Genomic DNA, 15,509 nt, shown 5'->3' with positions numbered 1-15,509 from the left:
TTGAACCACGGATTTGAACGTGAAAGCTTTTTTTTTTTTTTTTTTTTTTTTTTATTTTTTTTATTAATTAAAGTATTTATTTTTATTCTTATTATTTATATGCAATGTAAAAAGGATATAACGTCATAAATAAATAAAAGTTGAAAAAAAAAAGTGTCTCCTTCACGTTAAGTAGCTGTAACTAACGTAGCAAAATGTAGGAATAAATAAAAGTGGATATAAATACATGTTAAAAAAAAAAAAAAAAAAAAAGAGGAATGAGAAATATATATATATTATTAATAAATGCATTAATAAAAAAAATCCATATGTAAATAAATAAATGTGCACAAATAATATAGAAATGTAAAAAACAAGCATCATTTAGCGTTTTAATCCCTGGAATGTGATGTATTAATGTGTTAATGCATTAATTTATTTATTTTTATTCACCATTTAATAATTGAATACGTTGCAACATTTCGTCTTGTATTTATTTGCAATTACGTAATCTATCTATCGATCTATTTAAGTCATCTTCTATACATAAATAAATCATCCATAAATGAAATTAAGATCGCTAAGATCACTTTGAAATGAAAGATTCGGCTCTCCATAAAAATAAATAAATAATAATAATAATAAAAAAAAGAGCCGAATAATTCTAACCTAGTGAACAGAACACGTGCTCAGTTAAACCCCGCCTCTCTGCAGCGTAGCACCAATCAGCTACTGTGTTACTAAAACTCTATACCCTCTCGTCCAATCAGCGCGGCGGACGTTGCTGCGTACCCGGTATTCACCCTAACGGAGGCCCATCTGTCAACAGGGAGGAAGGTATTGCTATTTTTAAACTCTTTTTAGGTTTTATGTCAAAGTTGGTTTAGCGTAGAATAGCGGAAAATATTTTAAACACGTGCAGAACTTCATCCGTGTTATTATTCGGCGTTTGATTTGGCGCTAAGCTGCAGGAGATCTTGTTTTATTTCTTCCCCTATTTACATGTATGTGTAGTAATGTTGTTATAATATCATCAGATCTGTAAAATACTGTGATCAGGCTGTATCTTAAAGAAATCCAGCTTTGATTTTAGCTTTAATCGGTGCTTGTGTTAAAGATGTGGTGTGGTTTGGAGCTGTCATTGTGCTAGTGGGGCAGGGCTGGTGTAAAGTAGATGCTTAGCAGATGTCAATAGGTGCTTTGTGAGGGGACAGTGGGCGCTGGCAGGACGCGTGGACCCGGCTCTGAACCTGTGATAAACCCACGGCCCTTTGCCCCCCCATGTATTCAGCTACCCTTACTGCACAGCTATGCACACACGATGGGAGGACAGGGTGACCAGACCTAGTCCCTGTTTACCCGGGACAGTCCCAGTTTGGAGCCCTGCGTGTGTGTCCCCTGTCCCTGCAGATTTATCCCAAACTAGTGATTTGTCCCAGTTTTATACAAGAAATGTCCCGGGTGTCACTATTTTTGACCGATCTGATCCCTGCGGACAGTAAAGGGAGGCATACATTGACATTTGTTGAGGTAAAATACAGAAAAGCTGCTTAAAAAGATAAAGATAAAGATGAAGTGGACTTTTTTGTGTTCTTATCATGTTTAAAAAAAAAAAAAAAAAGAACAGCTATGAAAGATTGATTATAACTGTTCATGTGGTTTTCATTTTCAGGTTGTAGGGAGGATTCAAAAGACAGTGAGCATGTCTTAAAAAAAATAAAATAAAAATGAATATGGGGATGCATCGAAACAGCTTTTTCACTTCTTTACTTTAAATATCTGCCTATACTCAATATTGAACAAAATCAGTGTAGTAGTATTAGACTTAGACTTAGACAAACTTTATTGATTCACAATGAAATTATTTGGACACAGCGGCTCACACGTCACAATATAACATAATAACAAAGCGTAAAAATATAAATGGTAATAATAAATTCTAAATAAGCAGCAAAAAAGAGCAAGAGACTGGTGTTCAATAAGACATAATTATGTAAATGTAAATGTACAAGTCAAAATAAAATAGAAAAATAAGTAATAAAATATAAAATCTCAGCTTTATATAAGAGGTCATAGGAAGTCATAGTGCAACAATGATATGCTGGTTGACAGGACATAGGGTTATCCATTATATAAAGGTGAGTTGTAAAGTTGTAGGGAGTATTATCTGTTACATAAAGGTGAGTTGTTGTTGTTGTTGTAGTTAGGATTCAAAAGACAGTGAGCATTTCTTTAAATAAAAAAATAAAATAAAAAAAATTAAATGAGCAATGCACCGAAACAGCTTTTATAGTTCTGCCTATACCTAATATTAAACAGCCACTAAACACCAAAAACACTTTCTGTTTTTACTGATTAACTGTGTAAATGGGTCTATAATAGAAGTGTATACCAATCCCTAGCCTTATTTGTCATTTTAGTGCATATTTGTTAAAAAATATACTGAGACCAGTGCAGTAGTGTTGCCATGATACTAAAATTTCAAACTCAATTTCAGTACTAACGAATAAACTTGATACTCTAAACTTGATCAAAATAATAACAAAACACTCTTTCTTTAGACAGTAGAATGTGATTTTCAGCATTAAATTGTAGTACTTTCTTTTCTTTTAATATTGATTTATGCCTGGTTTTCATTTTCAATATTTTTGACAGTGTAGAGAAGGAAAATGTTATTTATTTCCTTACTTATTACAGATCCACTTCTGTTATGCAACTTGTTATGTATCCCTCAAATAACTAGTAAAGAACTTTGTATGTGTAAAAGTTCAAACCTAATGAGACATTTTGTTACATCCAATTAAAGGTCCAACCAGGGTTTCTGCTTAACAGATATCATGAAGCTGATACCTGATCCAAATAATTTCTATATATTTTATTTTATTTATCTATATCAGTGCATCTCTAATTAACATCCACAAATGAATCTAAACATTTTATATCACTGGTGACATTTGTTGTCTTATGTATTTGTTAGTCCTGTTCTGGTTCTGGTTTTCTCCTGGTCTAGTCCTATTCTAGTCGAGGTTTATTCCTGGTCTAGTTCTGGTTTAGTCCTATTCTAGTCCTGTTCTAGTCCTGGTTTAGTCCTATTGTAGTCCTGTTCTTGTCCTGTCCTAGTCCTTGTTTTGTCCTGTTCCAGCCCTGGTCTAGTCTTGTTCTAGTCCTTTTCTAGTGCTGGTTTGATTCTGTTCTAGTCCTGGTTTTGGTCCTGTTCTAGTCCTGTTCTAATCCTGGTTTAGTCTTATCCCTGGTTTATTCTTGTTCTACTCCTGGTTTAGTCCCCTCCTAGTCCTGGTTTAGTCCTATTCTGGTCCAGATTTAGTCCTGTTCTTGTGATGGTTTGGTCTTGTTCTAGTCCTATTTTAGTCCTGGTTTAGTCCTATTTTAGTCCTGGTTTAGTTCTGTTTTAGTCCTATTCTAGTCGAGCTTTAGTCCTGTTCTAGTGCTGGTTTGGTCCTGTTCTAGTCCTGGTTTAGTCCTGTCTTAGTCCTGGTTTAGTCCTAGTTTAGTCCTGTTCAAGTGCTTTGTTAGTCCTGTTTTAGTTCAGGTTTAGTTCTTTTCTACTCCTGGTTTAGTCCTGCTCTAGTGCTGGTTTAGTCTTGTTCTAGTCCGGTTCTAGTGCTGGTTTAGTCCTGTTCTAGTCCAGGTTTGGTCCTGTCCTAGTCCTGGTTTAGTCCTGGTTTAGTTCTGTTCTACTGCTGCCTTAATCCTTTTCGAGTACTGTTCTAATCCTGGTTTAGTCCTGGTTTGCCCCTATTGAAATTATAATATAAGTAAATAATCAACAAAGTCCTCCCTTCATTCACAAACTAATAGAAATGAAAGCGAGCTGTCTGCTGGACGGTTTAATATTTTCTGATGATTGCATAATTGCATTTAAGTCAGCCAAGGTCAATCAACATTGTCATCATTATTAATACGTACTCTTTCCTAATCATAGCGTAATTATAGTCAGAGATAATGAATTCGTCATAACTAAGTTCATCTGAGCCCTCCAGTGAGAAATCTGACATTAGTAATATGTCTCTGAGTCCGTGTTGTTTCTGCGCTTGTGTTTTTATGAAGGAAATCAAATCTAAATGAAGTAAAGTAACCAAATAAACACTGATGAGTTGTTTGAGTGAGGATTTGTAAAGATTGTGAAGAAGGTTTTTAGCTTAGTCTTTATGTTTTAGTGTTGTCACGATGTTACTGATCATTTCAAACTCAATTTTGATACTGAGGAACAGGCTTGATACACAATACTGATTCTGATACCACAATAATAATAAAAACACTCTTTCTTTAGACCGTAGAGTGTGATTTTCAGCATCGTAGTTGGGGATGGGCATGATTTTGTCGATTACATTCATTTTTAATCGACAAACCAAATGTAGGTTGCTGTCCGTTTTTCCCCGTCCTGTTCTGGCCATCCGTTTTTTTGTTTTTTTATAAAGTGATGCAAATGTTCAGGTTTTAATTTCTTTTCATTGGAACATTAAACTGAGCGTCTCTCGTAGCTCTCTGCATTCAGAAGGAGCGAGCAGACACAAACACTCGGTCAGCCTACAGTTTATTTAATTTTTAAATCATGAGAACAGTAAATTGAACTTACGATTTTTTTCATGAAAAACATGACTTTCAAAAATTGATTCAGACACATCTTGAATCGATACAAGAATAGCTCAAAGAAGTATCGGGATATATCACTGAATCGATATTTTCTTACACACCTAGAGCGGGCTCAGAGCGGGGCCAGGCTAAGTCTTACAAAGTTAATTTTGAACACAAACAAATAATAAACTGATTACTAACTTGTGTGAAACAAAACACAACCCCAGGTCTGTTTTTGAGGAGGTAACAACATTCTAACATGGCCAAAAGCTCACAAGAGTCAATTTTGCATAATTTAGGATGTTTAATGTGAAACACTTATAATAAACAAACATGTCTTCTTTGCGTCACTGACTGTTTTCATGTCTGTTCTAGGGAGGGGTCTTCTTCACCATAGCTCTGTTCAGACTGACCCGCTGCTCTGCCCTGATCAGGACCTTCATCACCCCAGCGCTCCATCCTCTCCTCCTCGTCTCACCCCCCAGACCCATAACCCCCCCTGCCCCTCTACTGTACAGGATGCCCCGCCGGAACAAGTCCAGAAATACCCCCGCCGCGGACTCCTCCATCCAGGTCCAGACCGAAGCGGTGCCTGAACCAAGGGACGAGGAAGTCACGCCGGAGGAAGAGGAAGACCAGAATGTAGGGGACAGCGAGATCGTCAAGTCCCCCAGTGACCCCAAACAGTACAGGTAAGGGGCAGAGTACTGAGAAATGGAGAAATTGTCTTTATTTTCACATTTCAAAAGACTAAAGGAGATCTGGCCACTGCACTGAAAGGAAAGGAAGGATCACTTTTGGTAACAGTTTGCGTTACTGTGACAAAAACATTTTAGAATTCCTATAGACAAGGGGTGTCAAACTCAAATTCACAGAGGACCAAAATTAAAAACAGGGACTACGTTGTGGGCCAAATTAAATATTTATTGAAAAAATTCAACAACATCTGCATGTTTTCTCTTCTTTCGAGATATGTAATGTTAAACCTTTTCTTATTAAAATAAATGTTTATAAAATAATAAAAAGTTTTGCTTAAACACTGAATCCAGAACAAGCAAAGTATAAAATAATAACAACATTTTTAATAAATAATGTCCCTATAGCCTATCTGTAGCTGGCGGACAGCCCTAATACACATTTGATATGATCTCGTGGGCCAAATATAATTATATTGATCGCCAAATTTGGCCCCTGGACCTGAGTTTGACATGTCTGCTATAGACCTTTTTCACAACAGCCAGAAGTGCCTCGCTGTAAATTTGCAGAACTTTAAGTTAATGGTTTTCTGTGGCATAATGTCTGTGGAAATGATTAGCGTATTTTCCACCAGCTTCATAAATCTGCCCCATCACCAAATCTTCAACCAACAAGGTCCACAAAGGATAAACATTCTTCCATGAACAATTTATCCACAACGATCAAGGGAAGAAAGACGAAAACTTAAAGGTGAACAACGACGACGCATCAGTGAACTACTCCTGAGCAAAAGTAACGTTCTGGTATCCTAGAGATATCTAACATTTAAACTGCACAAATCTCTCTGTCTATGCTAAAATATCAACATCATGATATTGATTTTTAATTTTAATTGTAGAATCAGTCTGAGTTCACAAGTTACTTAAGTTTTATTCATGGCCATAATGTTACTTTTACTCAGTAGTTCACTAATGCGTCGTCATTGTTCATCTTTAAATTTTCATCTTTCTGACCTTGATAGTTGTGGATAAATTCTTCATGGTAGAATGTTTATCCTTTGTCGACCTTGTTGGTAAAAAAAATTAGGTGATTGTGCAGATTTATGAACACTTTAAAAATTATTTCAACAAAATAAAGGTGTTTTATTATCATTTTATTTGTCAAATCATCATTGTGTATATTAGAGGAGTTTTGGCCTAGTCTACTACATGGTTGCCAACTAAAGAAATTGCCAAACTGGAAACGAAAGCGTAAAATGTTTTCTAAAATCTTTAATCTTTGTCATAGGCACTTTTATTGTCCCACTACAAAAGAATTATAGAAAAGGATTGTCAATGAAGACGATTATGATACAACCAAGGAATCTGCTTTGAAAATAAAAAACAGTTGTGTAAAAGGCAACACAATAGAAAAATGACAGATTTTTTTGACAAAGTTGCATACCTCCAAAACCCTGAATTAACTTTTTTTTGTAATAACAATAACTGCACATAGTAAATAGGGCTGTAAAATCATCACAGCTGAATCAAAACTGGCAAATTGCAAATGTTGCAGGTTTTGAAGTACCATAATTTCCTCCACAAACAACAAAATCTCCAGTCTTATTCTGCGTAAAGCCTGCTAACCCTCTACTTTCTGTACAAACATTATTCTTGCATTAGTTTGTCTGTTTCTATTTCAGTCTTTTTGTCACTTCTTCTGGACACTTTGAGCAGAATCTTTTTAGTTAAACATAAATCACACACCTGTCACGAAAAAAACATTTAGTGTTTGCCAATTATTTTACTTCTATCTTAAAAAGGTAGCATTGCTGGCTGTTGGATGTTGTCAGGAAGTTTCCAAAAACAACTTTTAAAGGTAATTTGTACCCAAGATAAAAAGAGATCAGGTCAGTATTTGGGTAATGTAGCTCATTTATTCCCTGTAGTAAATAGTTGTCAGCATATATCCAGCTTGCGGTTAGCAGTCGCCACAGAGACCGAACTACGTACTTTGTAAATGGGGACATGGGAAAATATAGAACACTTAAAACAAAGTGTACATGATGTTCTTGGCGTAGGCGCACAGTATTTAGTTACTACATGTTACATATATTCTCCATTGAACCATACACCTACAAATGTTTATAGAGGATTGACAATACAATATACTCACAATATCACAATAAATACCACTTTATGAGCCGTTATGAGAACATTTTTATAGTGCAATAGACCCTTTACACAACGGCCGGAAGTGCAGCGATGTAGGGTAAGCGTCACGTCCGGTTAGTGGTTTTCTATGTCAAAATATCTGTGGAAATGTCTCGTCTATTTTCCACTAGCTTCATAAATCTGCCCCATCACCAAATCTTCAACCAGCAAGGTCGAAAAAAGGCTAAACATGTAGAATTTACCCACAACTATCAAGGTAAGAAAGATGGAAACTTAAAGGCGAAAAAAGGACTAGCAAAACTAACATTATGGTCATGAATAAAACATAAGTGATAAGTAATTAATTAATGGAGTATAATGGAATATAAGTCGCACAAGCCAAAAAATGCATAATGAAGAAGAAAAAAAACATAAGTCGCACTTTTCAGGGGAAAGTTATTTTATAAAATCAAACACCAGGAACTGACATTTCATCTTGAAAGGCGACTGACAGTAATAACAATAGAAGAGAGAACAACAGACTGTTAACGTCACATATGAACAGTTCTTCAGATAAATATAACATAAACAACAGAACAGAACAAGTTTACCAAACTCTCCATCTCACTCCAAATCACTAAATCCATTGAATTCTTCAATCTTCATCCTCGGTGTCACTTCTGAGTAACCGCGCAACTTCGGTTGACACTGATGTCCATGCTTTGTCATCCAGTGACTTCCAGCAAAGTTGCATGGAGCACCCATCCGGTTGCCGTGAAGCCATGTTCTACATTCCCAGTTTCTGCCAGTCCCTCACAAGTTTCTCACTTACTCCAAACTTTCTTTCTGCTGCTCGATTACGGTTTTCTGTTGCATATTTCAGTACTTGCAGCAGCACAGTGGCTTTTTCTGCAGGAGACATGCGCAGAAAACTGACACACAAGCCTAGAGCCTTCTCACAGCTATCAGTCTGAACATTTTAATATACAAGTCGCAGGACCACCCAAACAATGAAAAAAAGTGAGACTTATAGTCCTAAAAATACAGTAAGTAACTTGTGAACTCAGACTGATTCTAGAATGAAAATTAAAAATCGATTTCATGATGTAGATATCAGCATAGAGAGATTTGTGCACAGATTACATATCCAGCATTTGAACTGCACAAATCTCTCTGTGTATTCTAAAATATCGACATCATGAAATAGATTTTTTATTTTAATTGTATAATCAGTCTGAGTGAACAAGTTACTTATGTTTTATTCATGACCATACCTTTAGTTTTGCTCAGTAGTTCAATAATGCGTCTTTGTGCGTTTTCATCTTTTTTACCTTGATAGTTGTGGATAAATTCTTCATGAACAGAATATGTCCTTTGTCGACCTTCTTTGTTGAAGATTTGGTAATGGGGCAGATTTATGAAAATTCATTTCCACAAATATTTTGCCATAGAAAAGCATTAACCGGAAGTGATGTTTAACTACATCGCGGCACTTCAGGTCATTGTGAAAAAGGTCTATACACTTATGTCAAATCAACTTTTTGGTTTAATAATTGAATCATTTTATAAAAGTGTTTCATCATCATTAAGTTACTCAAAGTTGTATTTAAACTCATGCTTGTTTGACTAATCCTGTTTTGTCCCGCATTTGAGTCTTGAGTGCTCGGAAAATTTCTGTTCTCCCCTACCCCCTATCCACCCGTTGCTCTGTACTTCAGATCCCCGGTCATACATGTAGGATTCAATATCTTAGGCTTTCCTCAACAGTTAAAACCATAAACTGTGAAAAGTGGACTAAGCGAGTGTGACGTGACCCATAACGTTTAGCTCCACTCAAATGAAGCTCGTGATCCTAGTGTTACACAGGCAAATTTTTATGAATAGGGTTTTTTTCTGATGGACAAAAAGCGAGAAAAACAAACAAACATGTAGAGTGGGTTAATATGAACATTTTAAGACCAAAATGACGAGGCTCACTGCAGCAGTTACAGAGAGAGGAGCCACATTATTTCAATATAAGTCAATGGGAGCCAGAAGGAATCAGAAGAGCCGCACGCAAACTTCATATTTGGAACGGCATTTATATATACAGTTTATGCCTTTTTGAGTCCTGGTTTAGTCTTGATGGTTGACTTGGTTTGGTCTTGCTCTAGTCCTGGTTTAGTCTCGGTCTAGTCCAGGATTAGTTACAAATGTAGTCCCAGTTTAGTCCCAGTTTTGATATGGTCTGTGCAAGTGTGAACCCACCCTTATTTTGAACTCAGGAGCTGCTTCTAAATCGCGGTGGGCAATTATTTTTTCCACGGGGCCACGTAAGAAACAGAAAATATTGTGGAGGGTTTGGCCAAAATTCTTAACTCAGTTCTGCATAATATTAATTGTATTTTTTTATAAAAAGCAGTAAATATCATTGTTTTGATGAGCTGGTCAGACTGGTAAGAGTTTATGTTAGGACTAAGAAATAAAGTGAGGTTGCCTTACAAAAAAATTTATTTAAAATAAAAGCAATGCAGTTTTAGTCCGTGCATGAGGTAAATATATTTATTTTATAATTCCAAATCAACTTAAAGGAGCCGGTCAGAGTCAACCAAAAGGCTGTACAGTGCCCAGTTCTGGTCTTGATGGTTGACTTGGTTTGGTCTTGTTTTAGTCCTGGTTTAGTCCCAGCGTAATCCAGGATTAGTTTCGAATCTAGTTCCAGTTTAGTTCCAGTTTTGATATGGTTTATATGGTCTATAAGTATGAACGCACTCTTATTTTGACCTCAAGAGCTGCTCAAATACTTGAAAAAACCTGGGACTGGGCCTTTAATACTAAATACTCTGTCATATTAACAAGTCTTGATGGATCCCCTCGTTTTCCATTACTCTTCTGCACTCCGTCTTAAATCACGCCCAGCGGCCTCCTCACGGTTAATGTCCCCGTGTCTTAAATGCGTCTCTCCCGTCCCATCCCTCTCCCAGATACATCGTGCTGGAGAACGGCCTCCGAGCGCTGCTTATCTCCGACTACAGCGGCCCCGCGACAGAGCAGGAGGAGGAGGAGGAGGAAGGAGAGGAGGAGGAAGAGGAGGAAGAGGAGGACGAAGAGGACGACGAAGAAGATGAAGAGGATGACGACGAGGATGAGGATGGGAGTGATGAAGAGGACGAGGAAGAAGAGGGGAAGAGGAAAAAGGGAAATGCAGAAAAACAGGTACTGGAGTTAAAAGTTTTTGTAAGGAGTTTAAAAGTGTCCGTGACAGGTTGGATTTCTCAAAAACACAGTTAAAGAGAGGGTGTTGTGTCATCAGCGTTTGTTTACTGATCTGAAGGTTGGCAGTTCAAATCCCTCTCTCTATATATAAATACGATATCGACTTATTGTTCGATACATGACAGATGGAACAATAATTTTAAAATGTAATACCGTACTTTTCGGACTATAAGTCGCACTTTTTTTTATGGTTTGGGTGTCCCTGCAACTTATACTCTGGGGCGACTTATATATAAAACTTTTCAAGTGACAGTGGTATAGGCGAGTTTCAGCTGACGTCATTGTTATTAAAAGCCCGCGTTGCATGCTGGGAAATATTTTGGTCGGAGGCAAGAAACATGATAGCGGTCAAACACAGTGCGTAACCTCGCGTATTTATCCCCGATAATGGTAAATTCCTGCTGCATTATCGGATACACAAATAGAAGCACGGAAGAAGGAAAAAGCCGCTAACGGTGAATTAAACGGCTTTCAAACATTTGCAGATCAAACGTAGAAGATCCTAGCAAACCGTGGACTCCAACAAGTTCAACAACACATCGAAACTCTTGGAGGTTTTCATCTTTTCTGCTGTGAATGGCCCAGGAGTTTTCACCAAGTCATTGTGGATATCGCCGAAGTGAATATTTGTCCAGGTAGTTGGCGATTCCGACCAGAAATGTGGTTTCGTCCACCTTTTGTCGGGGTTGAAAAGGGTGATTTGGCGTCCGTCGATGCTTATGACCAATTTCTGGTCAAATTGTGCTTTCTCGCTCCGTCCGTCATGTTGAATTAGTGTTTCTTGCGCCAACCAAAATAATTCCCAGCATGCAACGCGCGCTTTTGTCAACAATGAAACTCGCCTATAGGAGTAGGAGTAATAGGAGTAGCAGATACTGGCACACAAGACTAGAGCTTCTCGCGGCTTCAGTGTGAAAATTTTAATATACAAGTCGCACAGGAGTAAAAGTCGCAAGAAACACCCAAACCATGACAAAACCTGCGACTTATAGTCCGAAAAATACAGTAAGTGGTTCCTTGATATAAAGTGCTTTGAGTGCCTTGGAGATAGAAAAGCGCTATGTTAAAATGTGAGAATTTTTATGCATCCATGTTTCAGTAATTTAGTGATCTCTCCCAGGCCCTGTTTGAATCCTCCTTGGTCAAACGGTCACATTTCTATATAGGGCTTTTCTACCTTCAAGGCCCTCAGAGTGCTTTACATCAAGGAACAACTCACCCACTCGCACACATTCATGCACCAGTGTACACAGTCACTGGGGGTGAGGTGACTTAAGTTTCTTGCTCAAGAACAACAGCATTTATCTGTGGGAGCTGGAATCACACCAGCCAAACTGTGGGTCAGTGAATCTGACCGCTCAACCAATGATGCCTCCAACCTTCGGATCAGTTTACAAATGCTCCATCGACTGAGCTACTGCCACTTCTTGTGGTTACCTGTGCAATTCTGTACGATCCTAAACTGCTGGGAAATACATTCTACAATACATACATTCTAGTGATGTCAGAAGTGTCAGAAAACATTTGAATGAACGCTAAGGCTTCAGTATTTACCATCTTAAACTCCAGAAAGTGCTCCATTATGCTGTGTGTTTTTTAAGATACATACACCTTCACTAGAATCATGGGTGATTTCAGACTTGGAATTGCCCATTTCTACTGAACTGAAGGTAAAAGATGTTAATTTGAAAACTACCATTGCTTGACATCAAAAGGTGGAACAGAGCATTTTGAGCTTTGGAGATGTTAAGCTTAACTTAAACATGTGTGAATGAAACAAAACAACTCCAGGTCTGTTTTTGATGAGGTAACAACATAATAACATGGCTTAAGCTCATAAGAATCCATTCTGTGTAATATCAGACCTTTTAAAAGAGAATATTCCTAACATATGCGTGTCTGTATCAGTCTGCAGCAGCGCTCTGTGTCGGTGTGGGCAGCTTCTCCGATCCTCCTGACCTCCCTGGCCTCGCCCACTTTCTGGAACACAGTGAGTATTTCATAACATTTAATACATCTCCATTGAAGTCCATGCTATGATCTGCCAGCTTTATTTCAACTCGGGAAAAGCACAGTCTGTTATTAGACACGTGTTAACTTCATGTAGCAATTATAGAGAAATATGACCATATAAAAGTACCCTGTATCGATCAGGAAGTCTGGAGAGATGGTTACGTGGTGATTCAGGGCTTTTCACACATCTACTTCTCTTCACTCATTCTTCCTGTTCATGGGTTCAGATTGATAAAAGGTTTAGACTGTTATTATAATTTCACTTTTTTTTATTATTTATGATCTTTTTAACGCATTTTTTATTGCTATTTAGAATTTTTTTTGTAGTGCTACTTTAATATTACATTTTTTTACATTTTTTATTTTATTTTTTATTGCTACTTATTTAAAAGTTTATTACATTTTTTTATTTTATTTTTTATTGCTACATTTTTAAAATATATTTTTACTGTTTTATTATTTATGTTTTTTATTTATTTATTGATTTTTTACTACTTATTTATTTATTTTTTTTCTCTTTGTGTTAATATTTTTTTATTGCTACATTTTAAGAAGTTTATTGCCATGTTTATTTATTTTTTACCCTTTTTTATTTTATTGCTACTTATTTAGAAGTTTATTACCATTTTTATATATTGTTTTACTTTTTTTTGTTGTAATATAATGTGATGTGTGAGCTACTGTGTCCAAGTAATTTCCCTTGTGGATCAATAAAGTCTGTCCAAGTGTAAGAATGGGCAGCAGTCTGTAAAATGGCAATGTGAATTATTATAATATTAAAATTGTAATTTATGCTTCGGCTTTTCGGGGATAAAAACATTTATTTCAGTGTTTCCCTTAGGTTTTGTTCAGACAATAGCGGCACAAATTTTTATCACGTGTTGTCTGTATTTAATATTTAATGTAGTTACTTTTTCATGTTACTGATAATACAAGAAGCAACAAAGAGAGATTAGAAATTTTGTTATGACAATGTCTAGTCTAGGGCCTGACCGATATGTTTTTTTTTTTGCAGCTGATATGATATAAATATAATTTATAAATATAAAAATAAATAAATTTAATAAATATAATTTATATTATATTTTAATATTGTTAAATGAAGTTAAAATGAGTTGGAGGTTAGCTGATATAAAAGCCAATATATTTAGTGATGTAAAAATTCACAGTAAATCTTCAATTGGTTATATTAGGTTTGGCTCTACTGGATTTTAAATTGGGTTTGTTTAGGCTACATTCATTGTTATTCTGCCTCTTTGCAGTTATATTTAAAGACAGTAGGTCGGTCTAATGGCATTTTTGCATGATATTCTAGTAAGAAATAAGTAAACTACTGCTATTAGCCTTTTGTGGTAAATGCGTGCATGCAGCTGTAATCAATTATATGCGTAAATGCTGATCATTCACACCTTTATTCACAGCTCATTTATATATCAATGCAGCTCAAGTAAAATGTACAGCCACTATAGTCTCTTTACAGTGGGCCAATGTAAAAAAACAAAACAAAAAGAGGTTGTTTATGTGTGCGAGCTACAGCAGCTAAGCTCTAAACAATGAGAAAGACCCAAAAGCAGCTTTAAAACCGACTCACTGCTCACACAGGCACCTCTTGGATCACAAGTCTGCATTAATAAGTTTGATTAAAAACAAGCAGTAGTTTTGTTGCTGGCCTAAACTGCGCTGAAGTTCACTTTTATTTATAGTCAGTCAGTATCGTGGATCAGACATAAGAGCGTTTAAAGCAGCACCTCATTGTTGCATGCATGGATTTTGTAAATAAGCACATGTGGATGATGTGATTCTGGAGGGAAGTACGGTGTCATGCGCACAGACAAATTACTCCGCAGATAAATATTGATGCAGCGCTACATATTAGGACATTTATCAGTCTGTAAATTGGATTAAATGGACATAATATAGAGAGTCTGAGCTTTATAACGAGGTATAACATGACCGTGTGAACTATCGGCCCATATCAGCAAGATTTAGACCGATACCTGATATGTCTCCAATTGGCCAACCAATGTATCAGGCTCTAGTCTAGTCCCATGTTTTTTATTTAGACTGTGGGGGAGAATTTTACACTATGAAGGGCACCATAATCTTTTCTATTAATGGGAGACTCTGTAGTTATTTTGACCAGTAAATTAGGCTGTGTTGAAATACTGCAACAAAAGAAAATCACCTTGAAATATCTTACCTATCACAATTTTTTCCCAACTCAATTTTCCACATTCACTCGGGGAAGAATGAGAAGTTGATGGTGACGAGATTACCCCGTATTACCCTTCAGTCATAATATTCTACATGAGCTCCGTGTTTTCGTACTTAAAGTGTAACTGAACCTGAGAAGTGACTACAGACGCGCCACGGTCAATTTAACACCGTAGCTGTCAGGATGCCAACAGAGCCCCGTAGAAAGTGATGCGTAACAATACACCGCAGTTATTCAACCACGCAAGACCAGTGTAACAATGAGAAGGCTCTTGTAAAGGGCGTTTTTTGGCACAGACCTATTCAAACTGTGCGCTAGACTGGCAATTACGACGCGAGCGTGGTGAGTTGTGGTGTGGTTTGGTTGCCAGATAACGTCCAGTGTGTGTTGTTCTGAGGGCAAAGTGTCAACAGCAGTGATTGTGCAGCTCAGATCCGCTGTGTCGGTGTCAGATTTGCATCCACAATCGCCCGGCACATTCTCACATGCGTTACGTGTGTCGTGGAGTGATACCATGGCAACGCTGGCTGGATAAAAATGTTCAAAAGCAGCATGCTGGATTTTAGATGTTGCTACTGAGCAGATCAGCGCAAACTGTTATCTCCACATGAGTTAAATTGCTA

The 15,509-nt window shown here is 36.9% G+C and overlaps 1 protein-coding gene across 1 annotated transcript in view; it reads left to right on the top strand.

Moving 5' to 3' along the window:
• Positions 1 to 770: 770 nt before the first annotated feature.
• nrd1a (nardilysin a (N-arginine dibasic convertase)) overlaps positions 771 to 15,509 on the top strand; it is a 104,144-nt gene continuing 89,405 nt past the window's right edge. The window contains exons 1-4 of the mRNA XM_055156006.1: positions 771 to 816; positions 4,951 to 5,267; positions 10,367 to 10,598; positions 12,567 to 12,648. Coding sequence (XP_055011981.1) covers positions 5,095 to 5,267; positions 10,367 to 10,598; positions 12,567 to 12,648 — 487 coding nt within the window. The 5' untranslated portion in view covers positions 771 to 816; positions 4,951 to 5,094. The remainder of the gene's footprint in view (positions 817 to 4,950; positions 5,268 to 10,366; positions 10,599 to 12,566; positions 12,649 to 15,509) is intronic.

The sequence above is a fragment of the Boleophthalmus pectinirostris genome, unplaced genomic scaffold (genome assembly GCF_026225935.1).
Source record: "Boleophthalmus pectinirostris isolate CB_2022bp ecotype Guang Dong unplaced genomic scaffold, ASM2622593v1 HiC_scaffold_10, whole genome shotgun sequence".
NCBI lineage: Eukaryota > Metazoa > Chordata > Actinopteri > Gobiiformes > Gobiidae > Boleophthalmus > Boleophthalmus pectinirostris.
Note: the sequence above shows the minus strand (reverse complement) of the source record. Positions and strands in the feature narration are given on the sequence as shown.